Source organism: Ambystoma mexicanum, chromosome 2q (assembly GCF_040938575.1).
Source record: "Ambystoma mexicanum isolate Mex_15411 chromosome 2q, UKY_AmexF1_1, whole genome shotgun sequence".
Classification (NCBI taxonomy): domain Eukaryota; kingdom Metazoa; phylum Chordata; class Amphibia; order Caudata; family Ambystomatidae; genus Ambystoma; species Ambystoma mexicanum.
In genome coordinates this window covers 231724404-231749248 of record NC_090924.1, presented here as the reverse complement: position 1 = coordinate 231749248, position 24845 = coordinate 231724404, and the positions used below count along the sequence as shown (strand labels likewise).

Genomic DNA, 24845 nt, shown 5'->3' with positions numbered 1-24845 from the left:
CAACTAACCCAAGGGAAGAAGTCGTCCCTTCTGCAGCTTCTCTTGTCGATCAGAAAAAGGAGTTTCAGCACAGCAGCAGGGCTTCATCAGGCAATTCAAAGGTCCAGGAGGATGCAGTAAGCTTTGTTCATGGTTTCTTCGTTGGGTTGTTCTTCCCAGTGGTCGACTCTGTTTTCAGTCTCAAAACCCTCGCCCCTTTTAAGCAGGTTTCTCCCATTCATGCACAGCCTAGCTGTCATGCCAGCCAATAAGGACTGGGTGCATTCAGGCATTCTTAAAGACAAAGGGCAGGGGAGTTTCGGGAACCTCCCTCACTTCCTGCCCTTCCAGACACAGTGGAGCAAGAGGCAGGTTTCAGTACTGAAGCCCACCAAAGGCAAAATGAAAAAAGGGCTCAAACCTGGCTTGGCGCGCTGAGTAAAACCCAAAATAAACCTCACAACTGGAAAATGGTGAAAAAAGAAGACCGGGCCATTTTAACGAAATGGTCACCCATGGGTGCTATACTGCAGCTGAGGATTCAGCCTGCGATAGAAAGCACAATGGTACGAAACTTAAACCACTGCCACCAGCAATTTAAAGTAGTGAGGGTAACAAACATTCATACATGAGTAAGTAGCAAAAGGGGTGACTAAGTAACTCCCCAGCACTGCACATAAGATGGTGTGTGCTGGACCCACAAAGAGAAAAGGTAAGTAAGGTCAATTTCACTTTACTATTCTTGGGAACAGTAGTTCCCACAAGAAAGGGTATTTAAGCCTTAAGAGAAATCTAAAGGATTTCTCTGTGACACTGCATTGAAGGTGCTGTGTGTCACCATACAACATGTAGATGCCTATGGCGTTTGTCCAACTCCAGAAACAAAGGAAACATATAATCCAAATCAGGCCAAAACACACGAGAGAGTGAAAAAAAGTGGCTCACTCACACAAGGGTTAAAATTAAAAAGTCCTAAAGTCCAGCAGATGAGCTGGGGGTCTCTAAGGTGGGAGGAATTTAGCACTAAAATGACAATTCTCCCTAGCACTCCCTACCTCTTTGGGGCGCTCATCTTGCTATACTGTTTAACTTTACTCACCCTGGTTGTCACACTGCCTACTTGGGCGGAGATCCTGCCCAGCTATCAGACCATGGAATAAATTAAGTTGGAAGATCTCCTCCAGCCCTTTAAGCCTCAAGTCCCCACTCTCACCCAGTGTTTTCCCCCAAAACTAGATGAGGGACTCCATATCCTTCATGATTGGATATACAAGCCCCTGGTGACACCACCACTTATATCAATAATCTCAAGAAAGTGGACAGAAGTAGGGAACCAAAAAGAGGAAAACCTATATTGAGACACACACATCTGCCTTCATTTGAAAGCTTCTACATATTCAGAGTGATCCCAAAATTGCCACTGTCTGGTAGCTACAGTGTGTCATGACATGTCTCTGCTAGATCTGTCTTCCTGTGACAGTAGTTGCAGAGGTAATGTAATATAATATACCGTAAGCCCTGTGGCAGAAGGGCTGTGCTACACCTGTTTAGCTGTGGCAGCTTGACAGTTATTCTGCTTCTCTGTTGATCGGCGTGGATGAGAGGCTGAACTTTCTCTGAACTTTATCCCACTTTCATTTCAGCACGAGTGCAGCATAAAGCAAACGGTGAAAAGGACGCCGTTGCTTTAAACAACTCCAGGATTCCCTGCAGTGACGTGCAAGTCACATGACCATCGTTGGGCTGTATCTGCAGAATTAATCCGCCCTTGCGGCGTAAGCCCTGTGGCAGAAGGGCTGTGCTACACCTGTTTAGCTGTGGCGGCTTGACAGTTATTCTGCTTCCCTGTTGATCGGCGTGGATGAGAGGCTGAACTTTCTCTGAACTTTCTCCCACTTTCATTTCAGTACGAGTGCAGCATAAAGCGAACGGTGAAAAGGACGCCGTTGCTTTAAACAACTCGAGGATTCCCTGCAGTGACGTGCAAGTCACATGACCATCGTTGGGCTATATCTGCAGAATGAATCCGCCCTTGCGGCGTAAGCCCTGTGCAGAAGGGCTGTGCTACACCTGTTTAGCTGTGGCGGCTTGACAGTTATTCTGCTTCCCTGTTGATCGGCGTGGATGAGAGGCTGAACTTTCTCTGAACTTTCTCCCACTTTCATTTCAGCACGAGTGCAGCATAAAGCGAACGGTGAAAAGGACGCCGTTGCTTTAAACAACTCCAGGATTCCCTGCAGTGACGTGCAAGTCACATGACCATCGTTGGGCTATATCTGGAGAATTAATCCGCCCTTGCGGCGTAAGCCCTGTGGCAGAAGGGCTGTGCTACACCTGTTTAGCTGTGGCGGCTTGACAGTTATTCTGCTTCCCTGTTGATCGGCGTGGATGAGAGGCTGAACTTTCTCTGAACTTTCTCCCACTTTCATTTCACGAATGCAGCATAAAGCGAACAGTGAAAAGGACGCCGTTGCTTTAAACAACTCGAGGATTCCGTGCAGTGACGTGCAAGTCACATGACCATCGTTGGGCTATATCTGCAGAATTAATCCGCCCTTGCGGCATAACCCCTGTGGCAGAAGGGCTGTGCTACACCTGTTTAGCTGTTTGGCGGCTTTGGCGTGTGGCGGGTACCATACCCGGCGCAAGAAGCAGAGGCTGCTGGACCCGCAAAACGTTCAGGCATCCTGAGGAGCCCAGTAGCAGAGTTTCGCCCGTCTTCTCTCTTTTGACTTTTTTTTATTACCTGAGGAGCACCACGACGAGACACTGCTCGCCCCCTTCCTCGATAAATCATTCTCGAGCATACTTGCGGCGTTCGGAGTACAACATTCGATTCCAGTTGATCCCAAATCGCCCCCAAGCGTCCTTGTATCTGCGCTGTGGTCCATCTGCAGTAAGATTCATTGATGACGCTGACTGCTGAATCCACAGGCCCCCAGACACCGAAAAAAACTCTCCAACATCGGCGCACGCTTAATCCGTGGACGGCGATGAAAGCCTCAGCCTCTAAAAAGGTAAGCAAAACTGCAAGCCTTATCTTACTTGCTTCACCCATTCTCCCTGCAGTTTTCTCACATGGCACATCGGTCTGTTCTTTAGGACTACAAACAACAAACTCTATACAAGATGTACAAAACACCTTAAGTTCAACTGAAGAACTACTTCCCTGCATTGAAAGATGTACATCCCAACTAACAACTGACAATTTATCTGTCACTGACACGGCAGTTTGGGATCTTGTACACCAGATCCATCAAGGGAAACATATGAATTCTTCCATAACGCCAATTCATGCTCAACAAGAAGCAAACAAAGGTGATGGACTTGAAAAAGAGCTTGTAAATTCCGTGCCCATAATACTCTCTCATAGTCACCCCACCAACTTGATGTCAGCACCTCCGGCCAGCGTTTCGGATGAAGACGCGGCTCCTCAACTTGGTAAGCTTCCATTACCTTCAATTGCCACTCACTCAAATTCCAACTTGCGTACTACAACACAACTGAGTACAGACGTGACCCGTGTCTCTCAACAACGAGCCCATTTAGTAGACCATGACATAGTTCAGGTCGAAAATGCAACGACTTTATTTCCCTGTGAACTAATGGACTCTAACAATCATGTAATGTTGCCTTTTGTGGTGAGTGATGATGAACTACTAAACATCTCAAACGCGATGCCTCCTCACCTTCTTCCGGCAAATGTTAACTCTGCAAACCCAACATCTTCACTCTTACAGACGAAGTCTTCCAGGGCTGTAACTTCGGCAAACTTAGGCTCTTGCACTTCTACTTCTGTTCCTAGCAGCCAGTCCAACCCGCCTCAGTCAAATTTTTTTAACAGACGCCGAGTCCTCAAATCACCATGAACGGCCGATAGTGCCAAAGGAATCTTCCTTTGACCTAACCCACAAGACCTCCAATCCTCTGGCCCGATCGACTGTAACGTCCAAGATGGTTTATCCGGGAACGAACCACAAACCTGAGGCCCCTGTACTAGGTAATAATAGTGAGTATGCATGTCAGGCGCCAGAGGTTTTAAGTGCGTTTCCGAGCGGTCCACACCGGCACCCCTCTGACTTGACCCCCCAAACAGCAACAGCAAAAACATCTGACCTGGATCCAAGCTCTCTTGCAAGAGCGCGTCGAATAAAAAGAATTGCAGAGTTAAAATCCAAAACGCACTTTCCGCAAAAACCCGACGACCAGCATGCTAGTCACGCAAGTACACCTCACCGGCCGACTGAGTCTGTCTATGGCGATACTCACCTGCCAAATCTAACAAAAACTCTTTCACCAATTAAGGCAAAGTTCAACCTGAATTGCTCTTATGCGTCTTCGATCGAGGAACTACCTTTAGCAGGCAAAGTCAAATCTGTGAATATATCAATGGAAGCTTTATCACAAATTCACAATAATGTTTTAGCAGCATCAGCGGTAGCCTTAGCCCCGTTCACCAAATTATATGAAGCTCTACATGGACAATTAAGTGATCAAGGTGCGATTATTCAAAACTTCACGCAAAAAATAGAAAAAATTGATCACTTTACGAATTTTCTTCAAACAGAAATGGAAAAAAATGCTGATATTTCCACAAGATGGCAAGAGCGGTTAGGTGACCTGGCAGCTAGACACCATTGTCAAAACGACTCTCTATCAGAAGGTCTTCTAGAAGCACTGAAATGGATGAGAAAAAATGAAACCCAATATCCCCAAACGCTAGTCCCTCTAGTCCCGGCTTCAAGTTCTCCGGCAACTCAAAATGTGGACGTAGGATTACCAAACGCAACAACTCCGGACTCTAATGCTGCTGCATTAAATTCAAACGAGGTCCAGCCCCCTACACCTCACACCCACTTCTTGCAACCTACAGCTGAGCTTTTTAGCTCAGCTGAACGTATTAGTGGTCGTGACGAACAATTAAAAAATGCTCTTCGTCATACAAAACTGAGAACCAAGAATTATCCTCTGGTTCAGTGATCTTTAAACCCACTTCATTTAACATCTTTACTGGCCCTGCCAAAACTCTAGATTTAACCAAAACTCATAAGAAAGGTTCAAAACCCAATGGGAAACCTCTAATTAAATCGGGTCCAAAAGAAGCATTACAAAAAAACAAACAAACGAATGTCAAAAAATTCATAAGAACTTTGACGACCCCGAAAAAAACTAGTCTATTTGTACGTGACAATGTAAAACCTCACAATGATCTTACACAATCTCATGAGCTAGTACCTGCAACTGACCAAAAAAAAATCATGACCAAATTACCAACCAAACGCCGTCGCCTGAATACAGACTCTGATATCTCAAATATGTCTGGTCGAAAACGGCTCTGTCGACTTATGCGATTTGTCTAGGTACTCCATTAGAAGAAAAACTAATATTGACTCTTCTCCTGTAGTTTCGGCACCAATCGACAAAGGAAAACAGGCAAGGAAGAAATCCCTCTTGAAAGAAAACGCGTCTAGATGTCACGTTAGAGATTCTATAAGGACGGTTCGGTCCACTTCCTTAAAGATCCAGTCTTCACCTGTCAGCTCAAAACTAGACCCGAAACAAACAATAAACCAAAGAATAAACGGTTCACACTCATACTCGCGAGTATCCGATAGACTAAGTGCCAAACCTGTAACAAGCTCATGGAAGCTTCGTCTCCAGAATATCGACTCTGACGGAAAAGAAGTAAACCTGAACAGAGCGAACGTCCTAAAACTATTCGCCTGTGTTCCCCAACTCAGATCAATAACTACAGACGACATCAAGATCGCAGAATATGCAACGGAAAAAACAACTGATCAAGTACTATTACACATCAAATCGTCTGCAGTAAAAAAACATCCTACTGCAAGCAGTCGAAGAACTGCTAATATATGGATTCGATATAACCTTAGAACCCGACTTAAAAACTCAAAAAGAAGTTTCAACTAATTTACCAAATTCAGGAAACTTCGAAAGAGCAATCTGTCGCACATCCCTACGGAAGTCACTATCCCTCTCGCACAGATTACAAAATGATATGGATTACAAACCCACCATCAGAGGATTCAGACAGAAGACTCAGTCTATTCACAACAATCCTCAATAACCATGAATGACACGGACGAAGTTAAGGTTACTCTCCTGGAATACTCGTGGATTCTCTCATCTGTTTGATAATTTTACAGAACCGCTTGATGAGGTCTTCACAATTTGCCTTCAGGAAACATGGCTGCGTGATGCTCCGAATCGTGACGGATTTACCACTCATCTGAATCCAGCCAAAAGAAATACTAAGGGTCGTCCATATTCAGGTTTAATCACCTTACTGAAAATTCAAAACTTGATGACTCCCCAGGACGCGGTTAACCCAAACCCGTTTGTTCAGGGTACGATCATTCGAATTGGGAAGGAAAACTCAGGAATTTCAAACTATCTCCTTATAATCAATTGCTACTGGAACCCGGCAATGATTTCTACCACAGAATTTATCGACTCAATAACAACTCTCATTGACGATGCTTTTCTTAAATACTGCAATATATCGCTGTTAATATGTGGTGACTTGAACTGCAGCTGGTATCGATTTAACCATCACACGTTGGAAAACAATGCTATTCCTAAAGACAAAGTTATATTACGAGGTAAACTATGGACACAAGCACTTTCGTCACGAAACTGCAAGATGGTTAATGGCAACGCCAAAGGTGACCAACCCTCCAAGACAACCTGGAAGCGACTTCTACTTAGAAACACTCTTGACTACATTTGGGTCTCTTGTAACCTATTTGAAAGAATTGTTTCACTAGAAGTAGTTCAAAAAGATGCAAGTGACCACGATTTGCTTCGTTTATGTATGGACCTCGATACCTTTGCTCATCCGAAGACCTACAAACTCCCACTGACAATAACTGCGGCCGGAAATCGGCTAAAAACCACTGGCTCGTCAATAGAGAAATGAACCCTCCATCTCGAAGCCTCAAATAACGTGGACTATGTTCCTTTGCTGTTTGCATGTTCACAACAACACGCCAACTCAAACACACACGGTCCTACATCGAAAAATCTATATAGCTCAGAAATAGCAGCGGCCAAAAAAATGTTGAGGAAAGACCTTCGAATGTTAAGGAAAACACATGCTGATCCAAATGACATACGAAGAAGCGCAAAGGCACGACGCCAGGAATATAGAAATTGGCTTAAATCCCATTCTGTCATAATAGAGCAAAACAGAGCTGAAATTATGTTAAAAATAATTATTACAAAGAACTCACGAGAAATTTGGACCATCCTAAATAAAGGAAACACAAGAACTAATCCATTCATCTCGAATGCAATCTCAAGCTCTTCATGGGTGGATTACTTTACCAAAATTTACGAACGACCTTATCAAATCCCCCAAGTTCACCGTCTTCCTTCCACTAAAGTATGGGATATAACTCCATCATCTACTGACCTCGAATCAGCAATTCAAAAATTAAAAAACTCAAGAGCAGCAGGACCCGACCAAATAACTAACATCATGCTAAAAAAACACAAGCACCATTGGGCCAAACTTATGGAATCTTTGTTTCGACAAATTTCAACCTCGAGAAAAACACCTGAGTCTTGGGCTAAGGCAATTGTGGTACCAATTTACAAGAAGGGTAACAGAGATGATCCATCGAACTATCGTCCAATTGCCCTGCTTGATACCATCGGCAAAATATTTGGCTCATTCCTCCGAACGAAGTTGACTGCTTGGGCTTCAAAGGCGAATCAAGTAGATTGTCGACAAACAGGTTTCACGAAAAACATAGGCGTTGATGCCAATTTAACTATATTAACCATCCTAAAACTTGAAGCCCTGAAAGCTAAAACAAAAATCTTTTTTGCTTTTGTCGACTTAAAACAAGCCTTCGACGCAGTCCATCGCGAAAAACTGTGGGCCAAACTAAGCGAGTGGAACTGTCCATCCCAAATTCTTGATCCTCTAATAGCGCTTCACTCCAACACTTCTGTTCAAGTAAGAGTAAATTTCCAAGGCGACTTGACCGATCCAATTCCAACGTATGAAGGGGTCAAGCAAGGATGCCCACTGGCGGCTGACTTGTTTAAAATATTTATCTCTGACCTACCGAAATGGATGGAAGCCACACACTGTTTTCCCCCAAAGATCAACGCCAAACCTGTTAACTGCCTTGTGTATGCTGACGACATTGTGCTGATTGACCGCACTCAGATAGGTTTGCAAAACCTGTTGTTGAAGTTGAACGAATATCTAAAAATAAACGAACTGCAACTGAACACAGGGAAAACTAAGATCATGGGTATTGGGAACATTGTCTCAAGGAAGGACAAAAATTTTCGATGGGCAATTGAGAATACTCCGCTTACTATTGTGTCATCCATACGATACTTAGGCATAATGGTTAACACCTCCATTTGCGAATCAGCCTGGACGGACGACCTTATGGCAAGAGCCAATACACTTGGTATTCAAGGTGCGAAAATTAATAAAGACTATGGCAAATTTTCAATTGAACCACTAATAACATTCTATCTGCAGAAGTTCATTCCCACTATATCATTTGGTGGAGAGTCAGGATGGAACCTCGATCATCGGTTATGGCAAAAACTCGAAGGAAGGTTTTGGAGACGGGCATTGGGGCTTTTAAAGGACATCTCAATGGTGGCTCTGAGATACGAATTGGCTCTGACCTCACTTCAGACGACAATTATTTGGAAATCCTTATCCACTCTGAGGAAAATGAAGCTTGGTCAACAAATTCCAGCATATGAAATCTTTGTCAATGACACTGCTGGTATACACTCGGGCCTACTTCAATCATGGCTTTCCGCTCTGACAAATATCATGGAAGCCGCCAATATCAGCATTGAAGAATCAATTGATCGCCCACAACATGCGAAAAAAAAACTCGAGCTATGGGACTGGATTCTCACCTACGAACATTGCACATCTCTTAAATCCACTCTATCAGGTTCCAAGAGCATGATCAAATTACACTCCCCTCCCAAATACTTATTTTCTTGCCCCTCTCGCCACCATCGGACTCAATTCCTGAAATTCAGACTGAACGCCCTTACAACAAGAGAAACACTCTGGCGACGACGAGATACTACAATCAACTCCGATAAATGCAGGTTCTGCAAGACAGGAGAAACTGAGTCATTAAAACATCTTATAACTGAATGTACTCAGCTCAAGACCGCTCACGAACTACACCTTAGTGCTTATAAACCGTTCTTTTATGATGCCGATGACTGGTGGGACACTGTTTCGATTGGGAGAAATACCATGCTCACATGTAGCTTAATCAACTTCTTAGACATGATCTTGCCCAATGACCGAAAAATCTGTCTGTAACCAAAGTACTTAAGCTGAGGTGTAAGGAATCTTTTGTTCTTCCTCTTCTTTTTGAACACCTCAAAGAACTCTAATGCCATATTATAGGTGTGACTCAAACATGCACTCTTAATGGGAACCTAACAGTTGAATCTCAGGATACTGTAATGTAACAAAAGTTTGATCTTGTATTAAACTGAAGTTTTACAATAAAATAAATAAAAAAAATATACATTTTGACTTCTGCCATTTTGGTGGCCTCTTGGTGCATGCATAATTCTGGAAGAAAGAGGGGAGGGTAAATGAGTGGGTAGAGAGGAGAGGCTATGGTCAAAACCTGCACTAGTGAGGGGTATAAATCAGAAGGACACATTTCCTGTGTGCCAATATCTTTCTAGGTGAGATGTGGTGACTGCACTTGGGCTATGTGTATTCAGAAGGGAGACCCAGGTTTGGTATCATGGTTGGTTTGCTGCTGCAAATGCCTGGCCTGTGAGCTAAAATAGGTCAAAGGGTGCTGGAGGGCTGTGTGTGACGAGCAGATTAGTGTAGTATAAAGTAGAACGGTTCCCACTACTCAGCCAATGTCTATCGGAACAGTTTTGCAACAGGTAGTCTGAAAGTAAAACTATGCATTCCCTCGTTTAATGGAGCTCAGAGTGAGTCTACTCGTCGTCGTTGAATGAATTGGCAGTGGTTGGCATTTAGAGAGAGTGCTGCGGGTGTGGGAAGAAGGTCAATTAGTATTACAGTAACTGTTGGATCGCCTGTCTGGGGAAAATGCTGGCTCCCAGAGCCAACAGGTAACTTTCATAATTGACTACAAACAACTTTATTGGGGCAAGGGTATATGCTATGTTTGCTTGCTATTCACGTCGTTGGAAGGCCACTTAGAGGTTACACAGGTTCAGCTACTTTCTCCATCCTTACATGCTGTTTTACAAATGAAACTCTATTAGCAGTAGGGTCTTTTCTACTGCGTCCACCTTGGAATAAACATAGTTGCCTAGTGGGGGCTGGAGAGAAGTCTCTCGCTCCCTGTAACACTCCTATAAAGCTTTCACTTTTAAGGTTTTGACGCATTTCAGTGAACATATAACTTTTGAGAAGGGGTGCATGCACCGTCATGCTTTGAGGAACGTGGTTCTCATAAGCGATGTAGCACTTGAGCTTGCTATAAATGTTCCTTCTAGCAACATCCTCAATTGCATGTTAAGTTATTTTATGTTAATCGTCTTTTATACTGGGTACGTCACCACAACAGCACCCCACCTTGTCAGAATAGAGGCACTCTGTGACTCCACCCCCAGGGCAGTCATCAGACCATGGTCTGTGGGGTGAAAAGAAAACAGGGAACAGGAGGGTGAAGGTATAAAACAAAGCAAGTGATCATATGCTCAAATATACAGGTGGATACACTAGAGCAGGGTTGTCCAACTCCAGGTATTGAGGGGCGGAAACTTCACAGGCTGTCAGGATTTTCCTCATTAATATTCCTGAGGAACAATGTGCATACATTTAGAATCATTGTATGCAAACGTACCTCATGAATATTAATTAAGGTTATCCTGAAAATCTGACATGGATCCAGTCCTCGAGACCTGCAGTTGGACAACCCCGGACGAGAGGGCATTTATGATGATTCTTGCCAGGATTCATGTGACTGCTCTTCTGCAACCACAGTTTGTGACTGCAGCTCCTCGGTAAGTCCCTTTTGTTAGTATAATTGGACAGACCTTTTCTGTCACATCATTGTCATTGAAACTCCTCTCCGGATAGGTGGGAGAATCATACTAGGATATACCATCAGTCTCAGGAGGATAGCTCAGCGGCAATGCACTCGCCTTGGAAGCAAGACGATGCGAAGCTACACAGGTTCAAATTCTGATCCCGCGCATCGAAACCTCTGGGTATTAAGCTCGTTATGAATAATCAATTATATTTAAAACAAAAATCATTGCCATTCTGGACGGCCGCTTTATGGATGACAGTCCTTGCCATTCCCACCCTAGTGTTGTATGTTCCTGTGCGCAGCATTCAACACACATACAGGTAGATTTTATAGGCGCTAAGGGCTGCTCAGGTGTGAATGTAACACATATTTTATATGTAATGTATGGCCAGTACACTGGTTATAGTGAACAGGTATCATAGGGACAGCTATCAACCTAAGGGAAACATAGGAAAACCATCTATTTTCTGCTTCAAAACACCCTCATAAATCTTAGAGGGTGATCCCTACACAAGTTGGTATCTCTGTGCGATGCCTGATCACACATTTAAATGTGATTGGCAATTTCACAAAAGGACACAGATCGAAACGCATGTCATGCAACATGTTTGATGGCTCATACAAATATGCTCATTAAAATCATTCACTTGAAATTGGTGCCAAAACATGCATACACATATCATTGTCATTGTAAGAGAATGAAGTTCGCAAGCAGCTAAGTCCCAGCATGCAAGGTCAAAGACAGGATAGATGAAATCATGAGAAACGGAAGACCGGCCAGCTATGTTTCCAACTACGAGTTGCAAAATTTACGAAAATGATCAGAACGGTAAGATGGTGCCAAATCGTTTAGGTTAATGGGAAAGGATGTCAGGCGACACTGTTTCACCGCACACAGAGATTTGTTGAAATTTACACAATCGTGCACTCCACTCATGCTTCTTGCTAAGCAACCAATTGCAAGTTGTGTTTAGCTGATACATGTTTTAGAGAGATCCATCCAATCAGAAAGCGCATGGACATGAATGAGCTCAATGCAAATGAGTTAACCTTTTGATACTCCAATTTAGTCACGTGGTTATTTATTTATTTATTTAAATTTATGGATCGCACTACAGCCCTGGGCATTAAACCAATAGAGTTAGGAAATGTATGGAAACGCTTATAGTGCAAACAATGCAGGTGAATCAGAAGCCTGGAAAAAAGTGATTTGTAACATTTGTTGTCTTTTCCTTTATGTTATACACTATAAAACCAGAATACATTTGAATGTCTTTTTAGATGTTTCCCTGATTTGGCAATTATGATAAAATGTTGTTCTTCTCATATCTCGTGCATTTATTTTTGGCTCTTTTGGATTGTTTTTTGATACTTGGATCTGGACTTACCCAACTGTTCTTACCAGCGACACCATCAATCGTGTCAGTGAATTGGTGAGTGCAGGTTAATGAATTACTTCACAATGGTTGACTGCAGTCCAATTTCAAGTATTAAGAGCAAGGCTTTAAAGTAACACAGAGTGCTCCCCAGCACACCAAAAATAATTATTAAAGAAACTTCTATTCAAAGTTACATTGGGCCTCATTACGACCCCGGCGCTAAACCATGGTGCTATTAGCACCATGGTCCATGCCGGGTTCCGCCATGGTGAATGGCGGAATTACCGCCCCATTCCAAGGTTGGCAGGGCGGTAATTCCCCATTCACCATGGGCCCTTACCCATTCCCATTTTTGCCCCGTAGGGCTCAATGGGAATGGGGAAGGCGCTAAGTACGCAAATTGCGGCACCGTACTTAGCACCAAGGTCCCTTTGCGGCACCCTACTTTAACGCCTGCTAAAAGCAGGCGTTAAGGTTGGGTCCCGCAAAGGGAACTCGTAATCAGGCGTTAAGGGCTTAACGGCGCCGACACCTTTTACGGCGCCGTTAAACCCTTAACGCCAGGGTCGTAATGAGGCCCATTGCATAACAAATAACAAAACAAACAACGTGCAATTTAAAATGGAGAAAAGAGTCCTTTTGGTATTGTTTGCTGGAGGGAAGACAAACTGCACTAGTTTTCGCATTGGTACCTCATCTAATTACTGTTGATGAATTATTAGGTGAATCAATATTATTATGTATTTCCATTTAATTGTTCCACAAATGAAATTTCTTAAAGTTGAATCCTTTTACTTGTATAAGTATACTTTATGAATTTGATAAATTGATATTTTTTATTATTCGCATTGTAAAAGGTTTGCATAAATTAAGCAAATAAAAAAAATGTAGATAGCAGTAGATTGGTCCGTCTAATTCTCAGAGTGTGGCTGTTACTGCTTGGGACTGATGTCATGTTTTTCTATGCTGAAAATATGCTTTCAATTTTTCATGTTGACAGAGTTAGGAAGCAATTATCCAACAATGTACAGCAAACTATATTTTGAATCCAAAGGAACTCTGAGATTTTTATGTTGACTAGAACTGCCGGGAGCTGTATTGCATTACACTTCTGTGCACACACCTTATTTCTTGAAACTTACTAGCAACTCAGACAAGACTTTGGTGTTTTACGACACATACACGTATTGTGACAACGAGTTGAAATAGGATTAAGAAACATGGTAAGCAGTGATTTATTAGTCTTGAAATGCAAATATTGTATCCAAACCTAGTTATGGGGCACACTAAACAATAACAGTGTGTACAATTCGCTGCAGCACACAGTTGTAATCTCTTCTATAAAATGTGTCTTGGATGCCTTTGTAGCATTTAAACTCAAAACAGGATCCAAAAATGTTTAAGGAGAAGCTATCAATACAGGGTATAATTTATGCAAGGACACTGCATTACATCTGACCAAATCCTAATACAGAAATGCCCTTTTCTGCACATGAAGACTGCCACTTCCCAAGCGTCCTCAATAGCGCGGTCTGAGCCTGGTTACAGATCAATTTCCGCATTAGAAGACTCCATCCTCACCGTAGTGAAAGCGGTATTTTTTCTTGAATGCTAAGCTGCCATTTGATGCCCGGACCAGCCTCTTCCTGAAGGGAAAACCACAACGCTGAATCATCTACCCGCCCCCCTCCCCTCCCCCCCCGCCAATCCACACATGAAGCATGTGGTCTAACCAAAAGAACGTCTGGCGCAGCCTGAGACTCACATCCTGCCTTACTACAGAGCTTTACTGAAATATAGCCACAGAAGGAAATACATAGTACATCTTCAGGGCCTGAACTTACCGCTGAGGCACATGGCAGTAGGTGAATACAAGCACTGTGAGGAGCACCAGCCCTACTACAGGTAGCCAAGACTTTAGTAAGGGGCTCTTCCCTCTGCTTGCGTCTGAAAAAACAAACAGAAACAAAGTCAATGGAGTAATCATAGTAGTCAGGTGGAGGGGAAAATATATATATATATATATATAGAGAGAGAGAGAGAAAGAGAGAGAGAGAGAGAGAGAGAAAGAGAGGAGTCAGGCAGAGAGAGAGAGAGAGAGGCGGCAAGGGATGAGACACCTTGTGCTATGTGTGTTGCCAACACAATGAAGCATTTAACCACTCACATTTACAGCAGAGACCATGACAGTTGGCTGGATCACATGCACTGAAAGCTCCACACTAAGAATGCTGTCCTAAATTGCATTTCTGTATCATTTTGCACCAGTCCTGTTAATTTGTCTCATCACAGTAACATTAAATTAGGGTTTCCTGCTATCCCAGAGAAAAACCGTTGCCTAAAAGTTCTGTAATTTTCCGCTAAGTAGAGTTTGAACCCTGCCCGTCCTTACTCTGTGCCTGCGTTTTTCTGACTCCATGCAGTAACCAAAGAGGCGGCTCAGACCAGGGGGTTGCCAGTTCCAGTTACATTTAGAAGAGGTAAGAACTGTTAACAAAGGGGGGAGGTGTCTCTCTGTTGAAGACCCCAAACCTAATACCCACCCTCCCACCTTTCCTTATACTTCTGACTAGGCTGTTGCAGGCTTAGGTCTCTTTCCGATCCCCAAATTTCCCCTCCAGGTCATGCTGTTGGGGGCCATATCTAAGAAAAATTCTTAGTTCACAATACAGTCGGTGAAGCTGTTGCGGACTGCATTATGTGAATATTCTGTCCCCTCACGGTCATGCTGTTGCAGAAGCCAGATGGATTGCAAATTATATAGCTATCACGCCCCGGTGGGGGGTCGGACATGGGCTTTAACATGCTGTGGGCTATTAAAGCCCATGGCCGCCGCCCCCCACTCCACCCGCTGGGGTGTGAAACCTATTTGCATCCTGGGATTTACTGGAACCGGAGATCAGCTCAGTGTGAGCCCATCTCCCATCAGAGCAATAAATGGCCACCGCCATTAAAATGGAAAAGGGACTATCTCCCTTTTGGGATGATGGCAGCCATAAGAAACATGTTCCAAAGTCGCCACCGTCATCCAAAAAGGGACCTAGTCCCTTTTCTGATTTAATGGCGGCAGTACAGGTGGTGAAAGGACTAACGTGCCCGGGAAAGGAAGATTGTGATTGGTCAATCTGTCTTTCCTGGGTCTGAATAAAATATCAGGATCACACTGTTGGATTAGACTTTAAATCATTTGATCCCTGATGGTAACATCTCCCCATTGCAGACGGATCACAGAAATGTATCAAAATAATAGCATTTGGAAAGGGTCGCTGATACGAAGTGTGTTCCTTGACAGATCACTCAGAGTCCTGGTTACAAAAAGGAACATTCTTTACTGAGTTTCAGTTGAGATAGGATACAAACACAGGTTACAAGTTACAGGTACACTGGGACACATAAGGACACATCCACCGCCCACCCTCTCTCTCAGCCAGCCTCTCACCAACTCATTCAGAGAATACTCAGCAGAGAACATTCACCCAACATTCCACATCACATACATACTGAGCAGAGTAGATAGGGAAAGGTCAGTCACAAGCTTACACCCCCCTATGCTGAATGAACCTCCCACCTGAACCAGTATCCATAGGCGTAGAGGTAAGATGCCACACCTGAACTCATAGTGAAATTAGTTGTGGATAGAAAACGTGAGGTTCCTCTATTGCCAGGCCATTTTCAGAGAGCTGCTTCCTGGTCCTTGAGCACTCCTTCCTAGAAAGGGAGTGGGGAGGGCGGCTGCATTGTTAAGCTTGAGTATTTACATCTGGTCTGAAGCAGCTCGGATGGAGTGCAGAGCATTTAAAAAGAAGGAAAGCAGAAAACGAAGCATGAATGTAACGATAAAGCAGCGTTTCTCCCTTGTGCAGACAAGCACTGCGGCACGCGTTGAGGGAGCGACCATCAACATATCCTGCTCCGTATCCCGCCATTCAGATATAGTGTGATCGGTTTTACAGGCTCCCCCTGTCTGTTTCTAGAATGCAAATGATAGGACTTCTTCCATTTGAATGTAAATGGTGCTGCACTGGCCCTGCCCATCACTGGCAAGGTTTAGCTGTCTCGTCTCTGAGGCTAGCTGAGTGTTTTCTCTTACAACCAGTGTGCGTATAGCTCCGCGGACCTCTCGTAGAACGCGCGGTGTGCCCTGGGCAATGCAAACTGCCCTGGCAACCATCTGAAACATAAGAGGTGGAAGTGGCTTCCTTACAACCTGCTTGTTTTAAAAATAAATGCTCAAATAAATTAACCTTTCAAAAGCAGTTATTTTTGAGGAAGCTAGACATCTGGTCCAAGGTATAAATACCCTTGGATTCTGAAACTGAGCAGACTGAGCAAACTGTTCAATTTCATTACTTTCGTGCGCACAATAACGTGGGCTGATGCAGGCCTCAACAAGACTCTGCTCAGATATTAACAGTTTGTTGTGGTGGAGCGAGCGCTGTTAGAATCACTGTCCAAGCACTGATGACGCATCTTTCCCTGCTGGCAGCATTGGCTATTTATTGCATGGCAATACATAAAAAGACTCCTACTGAGCTATATTGGCCTTATGTGTTCTGTTGGCCCTAAAATACACTTATCATTTGGTTCTGTAGCTGCGCTGTCAAATGCTTCTAAAGCTATAATCTGGTGTTACCGTCAATGCAGGTCAAATGGTTTGACACCTACAATCTGGTATCATCATTGCAGACCCAATGCTTCAACAGCTACAATCTGGCGTTATCATCATTGCAGTTTAAATGCTTCCACGGCTATAATTTGCGGTTATCATCATTGCAGGCCAAATGGAACAACACCTGCAATCTGGCATCTTCATTGCAGGTCAAATGCGTCCACAGATACAGTCTGGGGTCATCATTGCACATCAAATGCAATGACAGGTACAATCTGGTATCATCATTGCTTGTCAAATGCTTCCACAGCTACAATTTGCTGTTATCATCATTGCACCACAAATGCTTCTAAAGCTACAGTCTGGTGTTATCATCATTGCAGGCCAAATGCTTCTAAAGCTACAGTCTGGTGTTATCATCATTGCAGGCCAAATTGAACAACACCTACAATCTGCATCATCATTGTAGCGCAAATGCTTCTAAAGCTACAGTCTGGTGTTATCATCGTTGCGGGTCAAAGGCTTCCACAACGGGTGTTACCATCTTTGCAGCTCCAATCCTTCTACGTCTATAATCTGGCACCATCATTGCACCTCAAATGCTTCTAAAGCTACAATCTGGTGTTATCAATATTTCCGTCAAATGCTTCCACAGATACAATCTGGTGTTATCATCATTGCAGGTCAAATGTTTTGACACCTACAATCTGTCATCATCACTGCAGGTCAAATGCTTTCACAGCTACAATATGGTATCATCATTGCAGGTCAAATGCTTTGACCGCTGCCATCTGGTGTTATCGTCATTGCAGGTCAAATTTTGCCACAGCTACAAACTGGTGTTATCAATATTGCAGAGCCAAGGGTGCACCTCCACCCTATGGTTTATGATTCAAGGAAATAGGAGAATAATGTTATGTTTTGTTTTCAGTGCCATGCCTTCTTTGAATGGGAATGAATGTCACTGGGGCACCAAGTATTGCCAAACCAGCTGACTGTGTCTCGTCCTGTCTGACTGCAGAAGGTAAGCAAGAGCAGGCCTGGTGAGCGCGTGTATGCCAGACTGCCTGGATATATCAGGTGCTTATAGGCTTGGCGCTGGCATGTTGTGGTTCAGGTATGGGATCAACTTGTTCCACTCTCCTTTTGCAATCGATAAAGTAATGGTAGTGCCTGCAATTGTGCAAGCACTTACAAGGGAAAGCAACGGAGAAGTGCCATTATCCCGGCATGTCTGAAAGCTATATTCTTTATTGTTTGCTTGTTAGGCACATATACAATAAGAACATACTGTTTCAAAGCACCCACAAGGCAGAGGGGGAGCAAGGGAGGGAAATTAATTACAATACATTACAACGCAATATTTAAGAGCAGTGGGGGGGTAGAGGGAAGGAACAAACCTACTATGCCTTGTGAGTATTCCAAACGTGCAAGTGCAGCAAGGAATGGGGATGAGAGGGTAAGTGCCGGGGAGTCCTAGCTCTTGGGTCAGCCACAGATGAAGTGCTAGGAATGTTGAGTGCTACACGGACTGGGGCCACAGTAGGTGTAAGTGCGAACCTCCAGCGCAGAGGGTGTGCAGATGCAATTGCTGTTGATAGACAGGAGCCGGGCAGAATTGGTGTGATAGATCAGGGCCCCGAGGATGCATAAGGGCCAAGGACACCAATACAGCAACTGTAGGATTAGCAGAGGAGGCAGGAGGGGAAGGAGGAGGAAAATAGGATGGTCTTAAAGAGCTTCTGGAATTTGAGAAGACCCTGCTCAAGGCATAGGGGGGGGCTATTCCAAAGTAGAGAGCCCGCTGAAGAGAGTGAACAACCCTCCTGCCCTCTGTTTAGCAAAACGCTTTACACACAAGGAGTTGGTGCCTGAGGAACGTAGTGGTCTAGAGGGAGAGTATTTAGTGAGATAAAGTTGAAGATAGTGTGGCCCCCGGGCCCAGACACCCTTGTGGATGATGCAGAGGGATATGAATTTGATCTGTGCAGCAACTGGGAGCCAGTGAAGACTTTTTAGTGCAGGAGAGATGTGGTCCTTGGGCTTAAGGCCAAGGATAAATCTCATTGCCCTAATCTGGATTAGCTGGGGGGATCGAAGAGTGGAAGATGGTAGATTCAGGAGGGGACTGTTGGAGTAGTCAAGCCAATAGAGGACTAGGGCTTGGGTTACATTGAGCCTCTGAGAGAAAGTGAGAAAAAGGTGAAATTCCTTTGAGAAGGTAGCGCTGAAAGTGGGACTTCTTGGCAATGCCCTGAGTGTGAGGGAGGAAGGAGAGAGAGGAGTCGAAGATGACTCCAATGTTTCTGCCTTCAGTAGAATGCGCGGGTGGGGGCCAAGGGGGAAGGCCAGAGTGAGGGGAAGAAGGAGGGAGCCGGGGTCCTGGTGGGAAGGATCTCGGTTTTACAGGCGTTGAGACGGAACTCATTGGAGGCGCACCAGAACTGGATGGCAGAGAGGCAATATGAGATAATGGAGGGTGCAAGAGGGTGAGCAGGGAGTTTGAAAAAGAGCTGTGTGTCATCTGTATAGCACTGTAAATTGGAGGAGAAAGAGGAGATGAGGTGTGCAAGGACAGCAAGGTAGATGTTAAAGGGCCGGGGCAAGGGGAGTATAGAGCCCTGAGGTGGAGAGGGAAGTAGGTGAGGAGAAGGGGCCCAGGATGACTTGGGAAGAGCAGTTAGTGAGTAAAGAGGTCAGCCAGTCCAGTGCCCATTGCGAGATACCAAATGTATCGTGGAACCTTTGTATGAGGATGGAATGGTTGACTGTGTCAAAGGCAGAGGAGAGATCTAGAAGGATAAGGACAACTGGGATGTTGGAATCCAGAGATGCAAGCAATTCTTCACAGGTGTTCAGAAGAGCAGTTTCTGTGCCCCTGGATGCTCGAATTCAGATTGATGGTCGTGGAGACAACCAAAAAGTTAAGTGTGTGAGTTGAGTTGGGGCAATGCCAACACATCAATACAGAGGTCTCTCCTTCATAAATCCTTCATAAATACAGATAATTGCACAGGTCCGTTGTATGCAATATCAAGGGTTTGCAGACATAGGTTTCTCTATTAAACAATGATGATAAGCCAACCCCTCTTTACCGCTCTTCGGCAGCTGTTGTCCCCTCAGTGGTTACTGAGCCTTCATAGGAAGTTACAAATGTACCTTGTTTATGAAGTCTCATTTAATTTGCTGCAGGGAGATCCCATAGGCCGGTGAGTAGGGCATGGAATTCCTTCCTCAGATTACTGTGCTTTACACAAATCACAAAGCAATCGAACCTCCATGAAGTTGAGCTGCAAGAGATGCCCATGTCGGGACAAAACAGGCCCCGAATATGGGGGAACATTGTGCATTAGTGCTGATCAGTACGATCTGCACTGGGTAGTTATTCTGCAGATATACACCTGGCACATTAAGTCGGAGTACGCAGCACAATTCCTCTTCCGCCAGAGATGGGTGATCAGATCTAAGGAGGCTGTTCTCTTGTATGCAAACAAGATCTTTTTCCCCTGTAGGGGATACAAAATGGAGTCGGCTCAGAGCCAATGAATATTTTTGATGTACATGTTTTTTTATTCCTCAGTTCAGGGTTAACCATAATGTTCCAGATGGAAGGGACCTGCCAGAGGTTTTGGGCGCTATTGGATCAGGGGCAGTGACCTTGGAAAGGTATTTGTTATGCATGACCAGGCTACTGATCCTGTAATAAGAATGCAGCTAGGTGATCCTTTTTTAGAGATGCATATAGTAACATTGCAATGTTACTTGTTGTGTAAAATGTGTATTCCCTGGCCCTTGTCCTCCTCCAGTCTCCTCCACTGTTTCTCTGTTGGTCAGTTACATTAAACACTTGTGTATAGGCGCGCTACAAATGCCATATCATATCATGTTCCCTTTGAGAACAGGGTTCCCTTCCTAAAGTCTTCTCTTTTGACAGACCTCTGCAGAGGTATACAACATACATTGATCCTCACAAATTCACGACTCTAGGTCAGTTCTTATGGATGAATGGGTTTATGAGGCATATGTGCACCTTGCATCCTGTATAATCGGTTCATCTAGGATCAAATATTGGACGGATCCGAAGGTGGACTCGCCATAACAATTGTGCCGGATTATTGGTAGTAGAATGTTGTTTCTCCTGTATGGATAATAAATGGCTGCTTGGCCCTCAGTCAGCCTTACAGACAACATTCCGGGCACTCTCACGGCCATGGCTGTTGCATCCTGTAGTCAATAGTTCACGGTTTTTAGAGATGGCTTCTGTAGTTACCACAAGCATGGTATCTGTTTAGCATGACTCATAGGCAAGGTACTTTCATTGGTTCCATTCAAAAGTGGTGCACCGTTCTCAAGCTCAGTGTGGCATGTTACATACACGAGGTTTTCTGTCTCGTATAATATGTTACTGCCCTCGAGTACTGGCACAGTATTCATGGCCCATCAGGGGGTCATTCTTCCCCTTGCAGTGTTTTGTGTCTCTCTTTCACATTCGGTTTTTGAAGGCACAGTCTTTCTGGGCAACATTGACGTGTCAAGAAAAGTACCTTCCATTACTGTATTTATGCTAACTGTACAGTCGGGCTATATACATGCACGCCACTGCCACTGCCTTCTGCAGGTTCACCTGCTCCTTTTGCCATGGTGGCATCTCTCTCTGTTTATGTTGACTGGGTCACTGCTTCTAGTTATATGGAGGAATGACATTCCTCCAAATATGGGTAATGTCTCACATACATTGCTTAGTTCCATATTTTCTTATTAATACTATTAATTCAGAATCCGAAAATGGCACGGTCATGTACTTCTGGTTTGTCCTTGCCCACATTCATGTGTAAACACTGACTTGATACCTGATGTCTTTGGATGGCCAGTCCATGGCACCACATCTTCAACTGGCAATAAGGATCATTGAAGGGCATGATACATCATAATTGTTACTGGAGAAACAGCGGATTGGTGACTAGCCTTGGGCTGCGGCTCCTCAGGGGGATCGTTCATCGAGCACAACACCACTCTACAATGAGCATTACCCCTATGACTTGTTAATGCCCCGTTGCTTACTAAGCTAGGCCTGTGCACAATAAATACAATAACAATAATAATATTAATAATTTTAATACAAATAATAGGCACTAAGCTCGAAAAAGTAGGTGGTCTATCTTCTCATTTGTGAGTGGCCCTGGTGGAATTGATATCTCTTCGTCATCCTAAGAGGGTTTTGTCTGCTACCATCCCTCTGCAGACCCGTAACCACCCCCTGCCCCTCAAACAGAAGCAGATCCTGGGCCATGCTCATGGCACACCTATGAATGCATTATACCAGTATGCATGCGTAGATCTGCATTCATTCGTACAACAGTGGAGCTGTCATTGACTGGCTCTCTCTCGGATACGAGGTCCTCACATCCATCATGTGGGTACTTCTTGAAGGACTGCTTGGATGTTGTTTCCGCTAGCACATCTGGGTTCCATGTCCCTGGTTTACTTGGGAGAAGTAGGGAAGTAGGCAAGCAGCTGCGTTTCTATTCATTAATTTAATTCACCCTAAGGGTCAGCTTCAGCACCTCTGAGGTCCATCACACAACCATTCACCATCTAACTACATCTAGTACCATGCTTTGTCGGTTCTATTATTATTATTATTATTATTATTATTATTATTATTATTAGGGTATTTATTAAACGTGGACCGAGCTTTGGGAAGCAACAGAGCACTTTGCAATCATAGGCTGAAGGACACAGTGAGGGCAGCAGAGAAAAAGGGAGCGCGTAGCTAACGGGAGGGTGGGAAATTGGCAGCAAGGGATCTACACGCAACCAAGGGAGGAAACAGTGAGGAGCAGATCACCCAGTCTCAGGTAGGGTGGGTAGTGGTTCTAGATATTTCCATGATAATAAAACTCTGCTCTAAACGTACCAATTTCTTATCACATTTCAGAAACGCGCATCCTTACTTCGACAACCATATGCCCTCCCATTCATCCCAATTGTTTTTCTTTGTTTCTGGTCATTCTATTGTCTAGTTTCTCTTTCTCATCACCTCCTGCCCCAAACCTCCTGTTACTTTCCACAGACTAAGGTCTGGCGGCACCCTGGCAGGGTCACAATACGCCCCATTTCAGACAAGGCCAGGAGCCGTAACGGTGATGATGGGGACTGTGTAAATATTGGAGAACATAACATAAGGTCTGTGACGAGACAAGGGTGTACGGAAGGTAATATCCACAACACTCACGCCAACATGAACATAGCATGCTGGCGTATATGCTTGTACATTTGTATGGTGGAAAAGATGGGGAGGCAGGAACTGATATTTCTTTCTGTGTCCCTTAGCCATCATACAAATGCATTAAAATATGGAGTAACATAAAAGTCATGCATAAAATGGGCCTCATTATGAGTGTGCTGGTCCAGAAACAACGGTGCCGTTAAGCCTACCGGCACCATTGTTTCCGGACCGGCACACTACAACTCTGCGGGTGGTTGCCATCCCGCCCGCCAGGGTCAGACCTCGTGGGTGGAAAGGCACTCGCCCGCAGAGTTTCACGGAAGCACCGGCACCGTTCTACACGATGCCAGTGCTTCCGTGGTCCCCTGTAGGACTCCAAGGGAATGAGGACTTACAGAATTACCGGCGCCTGACTTTCCGTCCGCCGGGGGAAGAATAGTGCAGTGTTACCGGGAAGTCAGGCATTGATAAAATTCGCAAGTCCGGCAGCAACCTGACGGTTTTACCGGCACGGTTACCGCCGGACTTGTGATGAGGCCCAATGTTTATGCATGCATTTTACACATGGATTTTATGCTACTTTATAACAAAAATGAGCTCCATAAAGTACTTTGCTCCTTGGCCGTGCTACAAGTGTTGGGGAAATGTACACTGAACTTAGAGCATTTAATTCATACTTTTTACTAAACCCCTGCTTATGAGATCAGACCTGCCTCACCCAATAAATGACCACTGAATACTGCAACTGTATGGTTGCCCAACACTGTGCCTGTGTTATGGTTTGTTATGTTAAGAGGTTTCTATGCTGCAGCAGTCGCCACCTGAGCGCCCTAGCAGTGCCGATACTCGATCAGAGAGCAGTGTGTTGTGCCCGCCTGGGGTAACCAGACAACAGAAAAGGGCAGAAGAGGAGGGGAAATGGCAAAGGATGAGGAAGATTAAAATGCACTATTTATTTATTTGCATTTTTAAAGCACTCACACAGTCCGGGGGCATCGAGGCGCTGTTACTGAATTTGCTGCTGCTGTTGTCTTAGTTGCATATTTATAACGCACGTCAATACCTAGAAGTTTCTAAGCGCGGACCCGGGGATCGATCCTGTGCTGCTTTGTGTTGTTTTGTCAGCACGTTGCCAGCCATGCTTGTCTTAAAAACCTGGCTTTGGGATCAGACTATTTTATAATGTTTGGGAGCATCACTGGCTTTGTTCACTGCACTCTGGTGCCTTGGTGTGTGGAGGCTGAAACATTGTAATAACGTAACAGACATACTCGCTCAATCTAAGAGATCAGGCCACGTGTGTCAGTTGGCATACTGTTATACTGCTGTGCAAAAGTGCAACTGAACGTACCCTGACATAAAAAAAAAAAACGTTTTCATATTTATTTCACCCCACGCTCCAGTGTCAAGTGCCCCATGTAATGTGGGACACCTCGTGACTGGCCGGGCTTTCCAGCCAAGGGCACCTTGCATTCTGGGACTTAGGCTTTCAATCATCCAATCAGAGTATAAGGCTATAAATCCTGATCAGGGAATACAAGATGCTAGACAGTCTGAAACACGTGGATGGGTTGCTTGGCAACTACGAATTA

The 24845-nt window shown here is 44.4% G+C and overlaps 1 protein-coding gene across 2 annotated transcripts in view; it reads right to left on the bottom strand.

Moving 5' to 3' along the window:
- IL21R (interleukin 21 receptor) overlaps positions 1 to 24845 on the bottom strand; it is a 325610-nt gene that overhangs the window by 90069 nt on the left and 210696 nt on the right. For both annotated transcript variants that reach the window (XM_069647188.1, XM_069647189.1), the window contains exon 7: positions 14260 to 14362. In XM_069647188.1, coding sequence (XP_069503289.1) covers positions 14260 to 14362 — 103 coding nt within the window. The remainder of the gene's footprint in view (positions 1 to 14259; positions 14363 to 24845) is intronic.